Source organism: Hemiscyllium ocellatum, chromosome 17 (genome assembly GCF_020745735.1).
Source record: "Hemiscyllium ocellatum isolate sHemOce1 chromosome 17, sHemOce1.pat.X.cur, whole genome shotgun sequence".
In the NCBI taxonomy this organism is placed as follows: Eukaryota; Metazoa; Chordata; class Chondrichthyes; order Orectolobiformes; family Hemiscylliidae; genus Hemiscyllium; species Hemiscyllium ocellatum.
Genome location: NC_083417.1, coordinates 6262921 through 6276723, shown reverse-complemented (window position 1 = coordinate 6276723; position 13803 = coordinate 6262921). Strand labels below are relative to the sequence as shown.

The window sequence follows — 13803 nt, the reverse complement described above, 5'->3', positions numbered from 1 at the left end:
GACTGAGTACGCATCCTTGGGGGGCTCCAGTGTTGAGTGTTAGTGAGGATGGAATATTGTCCCCAATCTTCACTGATTGTGGACTGTGGGTCAGGAAACTGAGGATCCAGTTGCAGAGAGTGGGGTTTAGTCTGAGATCACTAAGTTTAGTAATCAGTCTCGAGTGGAAAATAGTGTTGAAGGCTGAACTGTCGTCAATGAGTAGGATTCTTACGTAGCTGTTCTTAGTGTCAAGATGTTCTAAAGAGGAGTAAAAGGCAAGTGATATGGCATCTGACGTGGATCTGTTGGTCCGATCGGCAAATTGGAGTGGGTCAAGAGTAGTGGGGAGGCTGGAGCTGATTAATGCCATGACCAGCCTTTCAAAGCACTTCATGAACAGCGAGGTTAGGACCACTGGGTGGTAGTCATTGAGACATGCTGCATGAGCCTTCTTAGGCACAGGGATGATGTTGGCCTCTTGAAGCAGGCAGGGACAGAGGCCTGCTGCAGGGAGAGGTTGAAGATGTCCGAGAAGCCCTCTGCCAGTTGATCTGCGTATGCCCTGAGTGCACGGCCTGGTACTCCATCTGGTCCCATCGCTTTCCTTGGATTCACACAAAGGAAATCTGATCTGACCTCTGATGCAGTGACTGTTGGGATAGGTTCACCAGGACTTGTCAGAGTAGGTGTTACCTCTCCACCGATATTCTGCTCAAAGTGAGCAGAGAAGGCGTTGAGATGATCTGGGAGGGATATGTCATTGTCTGCTATCTTGCACTGTCTCTTTTTAGAACTTGTGTTGTCATTCAGTCCTTGCCATAGTCGCCGGGTGTCTGTCAGGGTCTCTAGATTGGATCTGTATTGGTCCTTGGCTGTCTTAATGGCTCTACTAAGGTTATACTTGCATTCGCGTGAGCCTCACGCCTAGTTTTTAGCAGGTTTTGTATGTCCTGATTCATCCAGGGTTTCCTGTTGGGGAACATCGGGATTGACTTCCTTGGTGTGCAGTCCTCCACACACTTGCTGATAAAGTCTGTGATGGTGGTGGCATACTCGTCCAAGGTACCTGCGGCCTGTTTGAACACGGCCCAATCAGCCGATTCCAGGCAGCACTGGAGTTGATCCTCTGCCCCCTCCAACAAGCACTGGACCTATATCCACGAGGGGGTCTCTTGGTTGAGCTTTTGCCTGAAAGCCGGGAGACAAAACACGGCATTGTGGTCGGATATCCCAAAATGAGTGTGGGGGATGGAATGGTAGGCATCTTTCACAGTGGGTGAAGTAGTGGTCTAAAATGTTCGGGACCCCAGTGGGCCAGGTAATGTTCTGGTGGTCTTTGGGCAGCATCTTCCTTAGATTGGCTTGATTGAAGTAACCATTACAATAAACAGGGCCTCGGGATGTTCTGTCTCCAGGGTGTTAGTGGGGGAGTACAGCACATCCAGAGCTTCCTCAACCTTTCCTTGTGTCAGTATGTACAAGCAGTTAGTGTAGCAGCAGTAAATCCCCGTGGTAGATAGAAGGGACAGCATTGATGGTAAGGACTTCAAGATTTGGGGAGCAATGGCTGCCCAGGGTTGCAATGTCCATGCACCACAAGTTGTTGATTAAAAAGCAAACCCCCTCCACCCTTTGTCTTACACAAGGACGCTATACACTCCATACAATGGATAGAAAAGCCATCAGGCTGAAGTGTGCAGTCGGGAATGGATGGGTTGGGCCAGGTTTCTGCGAAGCAGAGTGCACAGCAGTCCCACAGTTCTGAATGTGCTCAATAGGTTGAATTGCCTGCCTCTATACTTTAGGGATTCTATGATTTCAGAATCTGCAATCATATCTAGATACATGACAGCTTGGTCAGGCAATTACTTTGCCCAGGATCTTAAGAAACTACAGAGAGTTGTGAACATAGCCCAGTCCATCATACAAGCCATCCACCCATCCAGTGGCTCCATCTATATTCCCCACTGCCTCAGAAAGGCAACCAACATAATCAAAGACCTCTCACATTCTGGTTATAATCTCTTCCACTGGGCAGGGACACAAATTCAAAACAGCTTCTTCCTCACTGTTATTAGACTTCTGAATGGCCCTCTCAAACTTTAATTTTAATGTTGATCTCGCTCTTGTGCACCTCCTCTGCTGCCATAACATTGTATTCCTCGCTCTGTTCTATTACCCTAATGCACTTTGTATGGTACGATCTGCTGTACTGCACGCAAAACAAAACTTTTCACTGTACTTAGGTGTATGTGACAATAATAAATCAAATAAAATCAAAACATAGCCTTTGGTCTTCAATCTTATTGAAAATGAGATTTCTTTTTCCAATGCAACATTTGAAGGCAGTGCTGTGCAATGGTGATGTCGCTAGGCAAGTGATTTATGGGTCCAAACTAAACAAACACTTGTGGGATCAGACCCTACAACAGCAACTGGTCAGATTTAAAATCAGTGACTAAATCTGAAATATTCCGACCTCTGAGCCAGGAACGCAGGATAGAAGTTCCTCCTGTTCCAAAGCTGTGATGATATCGCTGAGTAGATTGTTTCAATGAGAAATTATAAAGCAAGTGTCAGTGATGTGACTGTGACTACTATCGTGGATTGTTGTAAATCCCATCTGGTTCGTAATTGCCTTGGGGTAATGAATTCTGCCATCCTTACCCAATCTGACCTACACACATGACTCCAAACCTACAGCAAAGTGATTCAATTTTCAGTGCGCCCTGAAATGGCCGAACAAATCATTCAGTTCCCGAGCAGCTGGGATGGACAACACTTGGCCTTGCTGGTTTTAGTAAAGTATAACGGCGACTACAGAAACGGCAAACCTAGTAGGAAAACAGCAGAAATCGCTTGGGTCTTAGGAGTCCAGTAATTATCAGGAGTCAAAAATAAAAAAAAAGACATGCATTTATCAAATACTTTGAAGTGATTCGCTGCTGTAAAGAGGGAGATGCAGCTGTCAATTTGCACACAGAGCGTTCCACAAACAGCAATGAGATAATGAACATAGAATCCAGTTTTATGATGTTGAAATATTGGCTATGACACCAAAGATTATTCTCCTGTCTTTAACTTCATGAAACCTTTTATGGCCGCCAGAGAGGGTAGAAAGGGGCTCATCAATCTGAAATAAATTAGCTTTAATAAAGAAATAGTACAGGAGAGATTAATGGGGTTAAAAGACAACAAATCCCTAGGACTTTATGACCTATATCCTAACGTTTTACAAGGAGGTAGTTATCGAGGCTCATAATGGATTTGATTTTCTGAAAGTTAGGAATGGTACTGGCCCCTGTAGATTCTGAGGAAGACTTAAATAAATACAAGCTAACTATTAGAGAGGGAGATGGGAAGATAAACTCCAACATTGATAGCAGGAATAAGCAAAAATGTAAAATTAGGGACTTGCTACAAGACACTTCAAAAATTATAGTATGGATTTATGAAAGGGAAATCATAGTTGACAAATCAGTTAAGAGTTTTTGACATAATTGAAAAGAAACCAATGGTTGTATTGAGTTAAGATCTAAAAAAAATCATTGAGTTGCCAGACCCAAAGTTATTGGACAGATCTTTGGGAGTATTTTGACATTATAATAAAGATTTTCTGTTCATTAATAAATCCTCAATTCGAGAGCAAGAATAAATAGGTCATTTTCAGACTGACATCCTGTAACCAGTGGAGGTATCACAAACATGAGTGTTTGGGCCTCAAAAATTGACAGTCTACATCAACAACTCAGATGAAGAGACCCAGTATTGTTTCACCACCATTGCTCATGATACAATGTGATGTGGGAAATTAAACAAGCAGTGAGGCTGCAAATGGATTGATACAGGTTAAATGAGTGGGTGAAATGTGGAATATGCCATTGAGAAATATGAAACTTTCCACTTGAGTTGGAAAAGTGTAAAAGTTGAATTTATTTTTAAATGGCAAGACAACGTGTTTGCATTCAGAGGAACCCAAGTGTTCCTGTTCATGAACCATTGAACGCTCAGATGTTGGGATTGTAGAGCAAGCAATTCAGATGGCAAGTAGTCTAATATGAACATCCACATAAACATACAATTTACGTCATTCAGACCAGCTTCTCAACCACTCAATGAGATGCTGGTCTCATGGTCGTTATTACAAAAGGATTGATATATAAGAGTAAGTCCATCTCACTCTGATTATATGGCACATAATGAGTGTGGTGTGCAGTTTTGATCTCCTTATCAAGGATAGGATATATTTGCCTTAATTGTTTGTGAGACTGATTCTTGGGTCAAAAACCAAAAGAATCACAGATGCTGTAAATCAGAAACAAAAACAGACTTTGCTGGAAAAGCTCAGCAGGTTTGGCAGCATCTCTGAAGAGATTTCTCTCCACAGATACTGCCAGACCTGCTGAGCCATTCCAGCAACTTCTGTTTTTGTTTCCAATTCCTGGGTTGTCTGATGAGGAGAGATTGTATAAATTGGATCTAAATGCTTAAATTCTCAGCATAGCGCTTCCCAAATGTTTTCCTACATTTTGATGCTGGGATGTTGATGTGACTGAGGCGAGAGAGAAGGAGGGGAGGATGGTGGGGAAGGTGAGAATTATGGGGCAAAAATTCAAAAAAGATCAGCGAACCGGAGCGAACGAAGGAAGTTCAGGATAGTATGAGATTCAAACAAAAAAACAGATGGAGTTGCCAGAAATAGTAATTCCGAGGTTTATAAATGCATAAAGAAACTGATAAGGAAAGGAGAAACAGAATATGAATGCAACTGAGTCAAAAACAAAACATAAAATACAGCTGTAAAGACTCCTACATATGCATTGAAAGGAAGTGGTTGGTTAAAATAAATATCTATCCATTAAAGACAGAATCAGGAGGATGCACATAATGCAAACAGAAGTTGCTGGTGAATCGCAGTGAGCCTGGAAACGACTGGAGGGGAGAAATTAATGTCTTGAGTCTTTGATCCTTCATCACTGATCTCCAGTCATGACTCTGCTGTTCTAATGAAGGGTCGGTGGTCTCCAAATATCAACTTTGCTCCTCCCTCCACAGGCGATGAGTTTCTCCAGCACTTCCTGGTTGCGTTTCAGGTTTGTGCGAAGGATAGCTGGGAGAGGGAGCATTGAGAGCTGAGGGGCCTGAGAGACCCGTGGTGTGCAGTGGGATGGGGGAGGGTGGCGCCGTAGCGTGGGGTTGGGTCTGTGAGAGCAAGGCGAGGAGGTTGCGACACCAAAGGTGGGAGGCCCCTTTCTCCTCGAATCTGCAGTGTCCATAGGATGCATGGACTCTGACCTCATTTCTTTGGCCCACACACGCCAAGTCTTGAAAGGAAAAGAATTGTGCGTGCCGGTATCGCTGGGCCATAATGCTAATTCCAGGGTTGACCCACCTGAGGGAAGACTCTGCAGTCATCACTGGTGCTACAGAAGAGAGGGAACTTTCAACTCCTTCCATCTGGAACCCTCACCTTAGAAACTAAGAAGAATGAGAACTGAATTCTTTAGGTTTTGACCAGGTATACACTACAAAAATGTACACATTGACTGGAGATCCTAGAACTACAGCCAAGACTCTCTGAAGAAGGGTTTGATCATTTGGAACCGGAATGAGAAGACAATAGACAACAGACAATAGATGCAGAAGTAGGCCATTCTGCCCTTCGAGCCTGCACCACCATTCATTATGATCATGGTTAATCATCCTCAATCAGTATCCTGTTCCTGCCTTATCTCCATAACCCTTGATTCCACAATCCTTGAGAGCTCTATCCAGCTCTTTCTTAAATGAATCCAGAGACTCGGCCTCCACTGCCCTCTGGGGCAGAGCATTCCACACACCCACCACTCTCTGTGTGAAGAAGTTTCTCCTCATCTCTGTCCTAAATGGCCTACCCCTTATTTTTAAGCTGTGTCCTCTGGTTCAGGACTCACCTATCAGCGGAAACATGTTTCCTGCCTCCAGAGAGTCCAATCCTTTAATAATTTTATACGAATCAATCAGATCTCCTCTCAGTCTTCTAAACTCAAGGGTATACAAGCCCAGTTGCTCCAATGTTTCAACATAAGATAGTCCCACCATTCCAGGAACTGACCTCGTGAACCTACACTGAGAAGAAATCTCTTCACTCAAGAGCTGTTGAATCTTCAGAGTTCTCCAGAGTGTTGTTGTGTAGAATTGAGGGCTGAGGGGTGACCTTACAGAGGTTTATAAAATCATGAGGGGCATGGATATGATAAATAAAACCCAGGTCTTTTCCTAGGTTAGGGGAGTCCAAAGCTAGAGGGCAGAGGTTCAAGGTGAGAGGCAAGGACTTAAAAAGGACCTGATGGGCAACATTTTCGCACAGAGCATGGTGCGTGTATGGGGAACAAGGTGACAGAGGAACGGTGGAGGTGGGTACAATTACAACATTGGAAAGACATTTGGACAAGTATATGGGTAAGAAAGGTTTAAAGGAACATGGCAGGCAAACGAGAATTATTCAGATCTGGAAACCTGGTTGGTTTGGATAATTTGTGTTGTTTGGCTCTACTATTCTACACACAGGCGTTGTTCACTATGAGAATAAAGCGATATATCTATAGTGTGGGAAGGTGGAGCTGAGGTGGAGGATCAGCCTTAGTTTTATTGAGCAGGCTTGAAGGGCAGAATGGCCTACTGCAGGTCAGATTTCTAACACTTCCATGAGAAAATGGAGGAGGTAGTGGTCTTACCCTGCCCACGAGCACCGGATCTGGACCTGTGTACTCCTCTATAACAAAGAACTGATTCCACACCCAGCCCCTCTTGGATCTGTGAAGCACTTGACCTTTGACACCGAGTCCATGGCGAGGTCGAGTTGACACTTGGGAGCTTGTGGAATTGCTCACGAGGGCGGAGTGACTCCAATGGACAATGCTTAAGCATGCCAGAAAACAAGGCAAGTAAAAGTCTCGCCGCATCTTCCTTCAGATTGGTTCGTTTTTTTTTGGTCTGTTGAGTTGAGCTCAGTAGTCAGCCGGGACTTAGGAAGGTCCAGAACCACCGAATGGCCCTAATCCCAGAGTGATCAGGGGATTTGATGTCAATGCCTCTTCATTAGGATTCCTTGCTCAGTAGATCATTGCCAGTCTGCAGGGTGGGCTGTGCTAACTTTATTACCTACAAAATCACAAAAAGAAAGAGAAATCAGATTAATCGATCTTCCCTGAAGAAGCAACAGTTAATCTTTCACTCTACAATGGACTGAAATGTAGCCCAGAACATTTCCTCCTTCTGAGTTAAGACCATCAATCCAAAAACAAACAGAGCCACAATATCAGGGTATCACAACACAGAATGTGCAATGAGAGTTAGTATGATGAGGCTCAGACAGTAGCCTCTGTTGTGCAGTGTGCAGTTCAATGCACAAGTCAGACAGTTGCTCCCTGAGATTCCATGTTCTCTTAGAAGTTTCACTAACAATAGCACAGTGGCTCAGTGACTTAGGCCTCAACTCCTCCCTCTGCAATTGGATCCTCAGCTTCCTGACCCACAGACTGCAATCAGTGAAGATAGGGAACTGCACCTCCTCCAAAATAACCCTCAACACTGGATCCCTCCATTAGAATGTGTTCTCAGCCCCCTACTGTACTCCCTGTACACTCCAAAACTGTGTGTCCAAATTCCAAACAAACACCATCTACAAGTTTTCCTCAGGCAGCTTAGGAATTTCGACATTTCCATAAGGATCCTCACTAACTTTTACAGATGCACCATACTGTCTGGGTGCATAATGACCTGATACAGCAACTACTCTACCCAGGACGATGAGAAACTACAGAAGGTTGTGAACATAGCCCAGACCATTATGGAAACTAACCTCCCATCCATAGACTTCATTTACAATTCTCGTTGCCAACATCATCAAAGACCCCACTCACCCCAGTAATGCTCTCTGACAACCTGTTCTGTCAGGCAGAAGATACAGAAGCTTGAAAACATGCACCAGTGGGTTCAGGAACAGCTTCTTCCCTGCTGTTATTAGACTGATGAACTTGTTAATGTTGACCTTGCCTAGCGCATACCCTGTGCGCTATAACCTGTATGCCTTACTCTGTCCAAGTATTTTTAACCCTATGTTCTATACATCCTTGCTTACTATGATCTGCCTATAACTGCTTGCAAACAAAGCTTTTCAGATGCACATGTGAATAAATCAAATCAATCAATCAGTAGTAAGTACTGGTACCTCACAGCACCAGGGACCCAAATCTGATTCCTGTCCCAGACATCCGTGTGAAGTTTGTATGTTCTCCACATATTTACATGGGCTTGGAAGCTCTGGTTTCCTCTCACAGTCCAAAGATGTTAGGTGGATTGGCTATGCTAAATTGTCCAACACATACATACATACAACACACACACACACACACACACACACACACACACACACACACACACACACACACACACACACACACACACACACACACATGCTAATAGATGGCACAGAGGCTCAATGGTTAGCATTGCTGCCTCACAGCGCCAAGGGCCTGGGTTTGATTCCAGCCGCCTCTCTCCATGTCTGCGTGGGTTTCCTCCGGCTGCACCAGTTTCCTCCCTCAGTCCGAAGGTCAGGTGAATTGGCCATGCTAAATTGTCCATAGCGTTCAAGGATATGTAGGTTTGGTACATTAGTCAGGGTAAATATAGTGTAGCTGAAAATGTGTTGCTGGATAAGCGCAGCAGGTCAGGCAGCATCCAAGGAGCAGGAAATTCGACGTTTCGGGCATAAGCCCTTCATCAGGAATTCCTGATGAAGGGCTTATGCCCGAAACGTCGAATTTCCTGTTCCTTGGATGCTGCCTGACCTGCTGCGCTTTTCCAGCAACACATTTTCAACTCTGACCTCCAGCATCTGCAGACCTCACTTTTTCCTTAAATATAGTGTAGGGGAATGAGTCTGGGTGGGTTACTTTTCAGAGGATCAGTGTGGACCTGGGCCAAATGGCCAGTCTCCACACAGGGATTCTGTGCACACACAGGAATGTACATACAGTAGAAACACACAAACACCCCCCCAGGAATACATACAAGCACACACAAAAATGCACATACACACACACACACACACACACACACGAATGCATGCACATATACAATGACAGGAATGCGCCCACGCATACACAGTCACCTCTACATGCACTCACAGAAACACTTAGGCAGACACACAGAAGAGACATCCAGGGCTGATGGATTAGCTATCTTGCTATTAATTCATCTGTAAAGTCCTTGGGACATGATTAATTTCACAACATCAAGGCATCAAAGGAAATGTTTTCCCTTCACACCACTGGAAATGTTAGAGACAATGAGATAAATGGGGTAAAGAAGGCACTGAAATTAAAGAATGTCCATTTCTCCTTCTCCAGTGATTTTGTGGGAAAATAAATAAACAGGCAAGCATTTCTCTATTGAGCAAATTGGAATGAATACAACCATTGCCTCCAGTTTACTGAGATTCGTAGTGGAGAAGATTGCTGTTTTTTACCAGGTGCCACAAGGTTTTTACCAGCTGCCTCAGAGGGCTTCAGTTTAGCAACTAATCCAAAAATAAAGCACCTCTGACTGTCCAGCACTTTTGCATTACTGCACTGGAGTCTGAACTGTTGTTAGGTGAAAGTGAGGACTGCAAATGCTGGAGATCAGAGTCTAGATTAGAGTGGTGCTGAAAAAGCACAGCAGGTCAGGCAGCATCCGAGGAGCAGGCCTCATTCCTGATGAAGGGCTTTTGCCCGAAACGTCAATTTTCCTGCTCCTCAGATGCTGCCTGACCTGCTGTGCTTTTCCAGCACCACTCTAACCTAGACTCTGCACTATTGTTGTTAAATTCCATCACTCTATTTCCAGGCCTTATAGCAATCTCAAGGGTGACTGCATTCCTCGAAATCTGATCTCTAATACAATCCTGATTTTAATGTCTTCACCACTGGCACCTATGCCTTCAGTCCCCAAGTTCCTGAATGTGAGAACTTCACACCTCTCTTGTCCTTTAAGTACTCAAAGCTTGTCTTGTCAATAGAAATTGAGCGGTTTTGGCCTATACCGTCTGTAGTTTAGGAGGATAAGAGGAGATCTAACTGATGCATATGAAATGCTAAAGGAATTGATGAAGTAGGCATTGAGAGCACGTTACTTCATGTGGGGCAATTGGGAATGAGAGGTCGTAGCTTAGGGTAAGGGGACGCAGATTTAAAAGAGACATGAGGATAAATCTCTCAAAGGGTCGTGACTCTGTGAAATCCACTCCCCCAGAGTGCGGCGGGTGTTGGGACATTGGGTAGATTTAAAGAGGCGATAGGCAGGTTTTTAATGAGTAGTCAGTTAAAGGGGAATAGAGACCAGACAGGAAAGTGGAGTTGAGGCCAAGATGAGATCAGCCATGATCACATTAAATGAGGGAGCAGGCTCAAGGGGCTGAATGGTCTCCTCCTGCTCATGGTCTTTATATACTTGTCAAAAGTAAACTCAAATCAAATCCGTACAGTGCGGACACAGGCCATTCAGCCCAACAATTCCACACTGACCCTCCAACACGTATCCCACCCAGACCTGCACCCCTAGCCTACATTTCCCCTGATTAATGCCCCTAACCTACACATCCCTGGACACAATGGGGCAATCTGGCATGGCCAGTTCACTTGACCTGCATATCTCTGGACTGCGGGAAGGAAACAGAGCACGCAGAGGAAACCCACACAGACACGGGGAGAATGTACAAACTCCATATAGACAGTCGTCCAAGGCTAGAATCGAACCCAGGTCCCTGAGACACATCAGTGCTAGCCACTGAGCCACTGTGACACTGACAAGCTCTTTAACTCAGTTTTTGCAGTCTATCGTAAAAATCTCTCCTGTGTTGAATGCTGATTGAAAGCAGATGAGAATTAACATGGGGTTTTTCATTATTTTAGAGCTGCCATGCAAATGTACAGAGTTGTTAGTGTATGCTTTCCCATTCTGCTCTGTGTTGGCAAAGCAGAGATTCTAAAAGGACATAAGTTCAAAATCACACAACACCAGGTTATAGTCCAACAAGTTTATTTGGAAGCACTAGCTTTCGGAGCACGGCTCTTTTATCAGGTGGTTGTGTAAGCAGAGTTCCAAAAACTAGTGCTTCCAAATAAACCTGTTGGACTATAACCTGGTGTGTGATTTTTAACTTTGTATACCCCAGTCCAACACCAGCTCCTCTACATCAAAAAAAAAGGAAGTAATTTAGACTTGTCAGGACCATTTCACAAGGCCATCCCTTTAGTTTGGCTGTTTACATACACATTTTTGCATTGCTCTATAAGAAACCAAAATGTTTTGAATATTTCTGAGGACAATTGGAGAAAATCTCTTCAGTTAGAGATATGGAGGATAACAGGAGACTCACAGACAGCTGTCATATAATGGATGACAGGGGGCAGCACGGTAGCACAGTGGTTAGCACTGCTGCCTCACAGTGCCAGAGACCTGGGTTCAATTCCCACCTCAGGCAACTGTCTGTGTGGAGTTTGCATGTTCTACCTGTGTCTTCGTGGGTTTCCTCCGGGTGCCCCAGTTTCCTCCCACAGTCCAAAAATCTGCAGGTTAGGTGAATTGACTATGCTAAGTTGTCCATAGTGTTAGGTGAAGGGTAAATGTAGGGGAATGGGTCTGGCTGGGTTGCTCTTCGGAGGGTCGGTGTGGACTTGTTGGGCCAAAGGGCCTGTTTCCCCACTGTAAGTAATCTAATCAAGGCATGCAAAATGGAATTTAAATGCAGGTCATCCTTAATCTTATTAAATTGCACCCTAGACTAGACAGGCTGTGTAAATTTGAGTCAGTCTAACAATTAATAATTTTGACTTTATTAAGTAAGCGAGGAATCAAATTATATTTTGTATAATTGTGGTTGACTGTAAAATAGCTCCTATAAGGGAGAAGGTAATATGGACTGTGTCAAGAATGAGGTCATGGGCTCATGATTGTATGGTTGTTTTATGGCTCAGGCTAACATATGAAAGAATGCTTCAAGGTAAAAATATAGTTACTCAGAGACACAGCTGTGTTTTAAAATGTTTAAGTTTTGTAACTTGAAGATGTGTAGCATGCCTGCATATATATTATGCATTTTATATTGGAGTGAGGCTGTGTTTTGTAGCCCTCTGTTCCTTTGGATGTTTTTGCATGTATCAATTGGGACAGCCTAGATGACAGTTAATTATTCACTTGCATTCAAGATTCGGGGATTTCATTTCAAGACTGGGAGGCAAACTTTTCAGGCGACTGGAGAAAGATTTTACAAAGATATGAGGGGCAACTTTTTTTACACAGAGAGTGGTTCGTGTGTGAAATGAACTTCCAGAGGAAGTGATGGATGTATGAACAGTTACAACATTTAAAAGATGTTGGAATAAATACATGAATCAGAAATGTTTGGAGGGATATGGGCTAAATGCAGGCATGTGGGACTAGTTTAGTTTGGGATTATGGTCGGCATAGACTGGTTCAAAGGGTCTGTTTGACTCTATAACTGCAGCATGGAGACAATCTATGGAATTGGTAAGTATAGTGAATAAAGAGTGGAGCTGGAAAAGGCATGACAGGTCAAGCAGCATTTGATGAGCAAGGCAGTTGGCGTTTCAGGTCGGAAGCTTTCATGCAGGTTGCTTAGCTCCTTGAATGTGGAGCCACAGGTAGATAGGATAGTGAAGAAGGCGATTGGTATGCTTTCCTTTATTGGTCAGCGTATTGAGTACAGGAGTTGGGAGGTCATGTTGCAGCTGTACAGGACATTGGTTAGGCCATTGTTGGAATATTGCATGCAATTCTGTTCTCCTTCCTATCAAAGATGCAGTGCAACTTGAAAGGGTTCAGAAAAGATTTACAAGGATATTGCCAGAGTTGGAAGATCTGAGCTACAGGGAGAGGCTGAACAGGCTGGGGCTGTTTTCCCTGGAGCGTCGGAGGCTGAGGGGTGACCTTATAGAGGTTTACAAAATTATGAGGGCCTTGGATAGGATAAATAGGCAAAGTCTTTTCCCTGGGGTCAGGGAGTTCAGAACTAGAGGGCATAAGTTTAGGGTGAGAGGGGAAAGATATAAAAGAGACTAAAAGAGACCTAAGGGGCAACTTTTTCACGCAGAGGGTGCTACGTGAATGGAATGAGCTGCCAGAGGATGTGGTGGAGGCTGGTACAATTGCAACATTTAAGAGGCATTTCGATAGGTATATGAGTAGGAAGGGTTTGGAGGGATATGGGCTGGGTGCTAGCAGGTGGGGCTAGATTGGGTTGGGATATCTGGTCGGCACGGACGGGTTGGACCGAGGGGTCTGTGTCCATGCTGTAAACCTCTATGACTCTATCAGGACTGGGAGAGGGAAAGGGGCTATAAGATGAACAGAGGGAGGGGGATGAGGCTGGGGGAAAGGCGGGTGGGATGGTGATAGGTGGATGCAGCTAGGGGGTGGCTGTGATTGGTCAATAGGAAGGGAGGAGTGGATAGGTGGGAAGGAAGATGGACAGGTAGGGTCAGGTCAAGTGGGCAGGACGGAGAGGGAGGGCTAGGGCTAGGATTAGGTGGGGTGGTGGTGGGGAGGTTGGTAGCTGCTGGATTCTACATTAAGCTCCCAAGGTGGAGGACAGAAGCTATTACTAAAGCGAGTGACATGTCAAGCTGGATGAAGTGACCACGAGAAAGTGCAACAATACCTTTAAAGAAATCCATCAAGACCCGGCCACATATTATTGAGTCAATTCAAGGATGACTCAATGACAAGAATCATATTGTCTCTGGCAGGTACTGGCCAGGCAAAGGATTCAGTCAA

General features: G+C 44.5%; 1 protein-coding gene across 4 annotated transcripts in view; it reads right to left on the bottom strand.

Moving 5' to 3' along the window:
* Positions 1–13803, bottom strand: part of LOC132823865 (cadherin-11-like) — a 270392-nt gene that overhangs the window by 113369 nt on the left and 143220 nt on the right. For all 4 annotated transcript variants that reach the window (XM_060837936.1, XM_060837935.1, XM_060837938.1 and 1 more), the window contains one exon: positions 6699–7125. In XM_060837936.1, the coding sequence (XP_060693919.1) occupies positions 6699–6926 (228 nt within the window). In that variant the 5' untranslated portion in view covers positions 6927–7125. The remainder of the gene's footprint in view (positions 1–6698; positions 7126–13803) is intronic.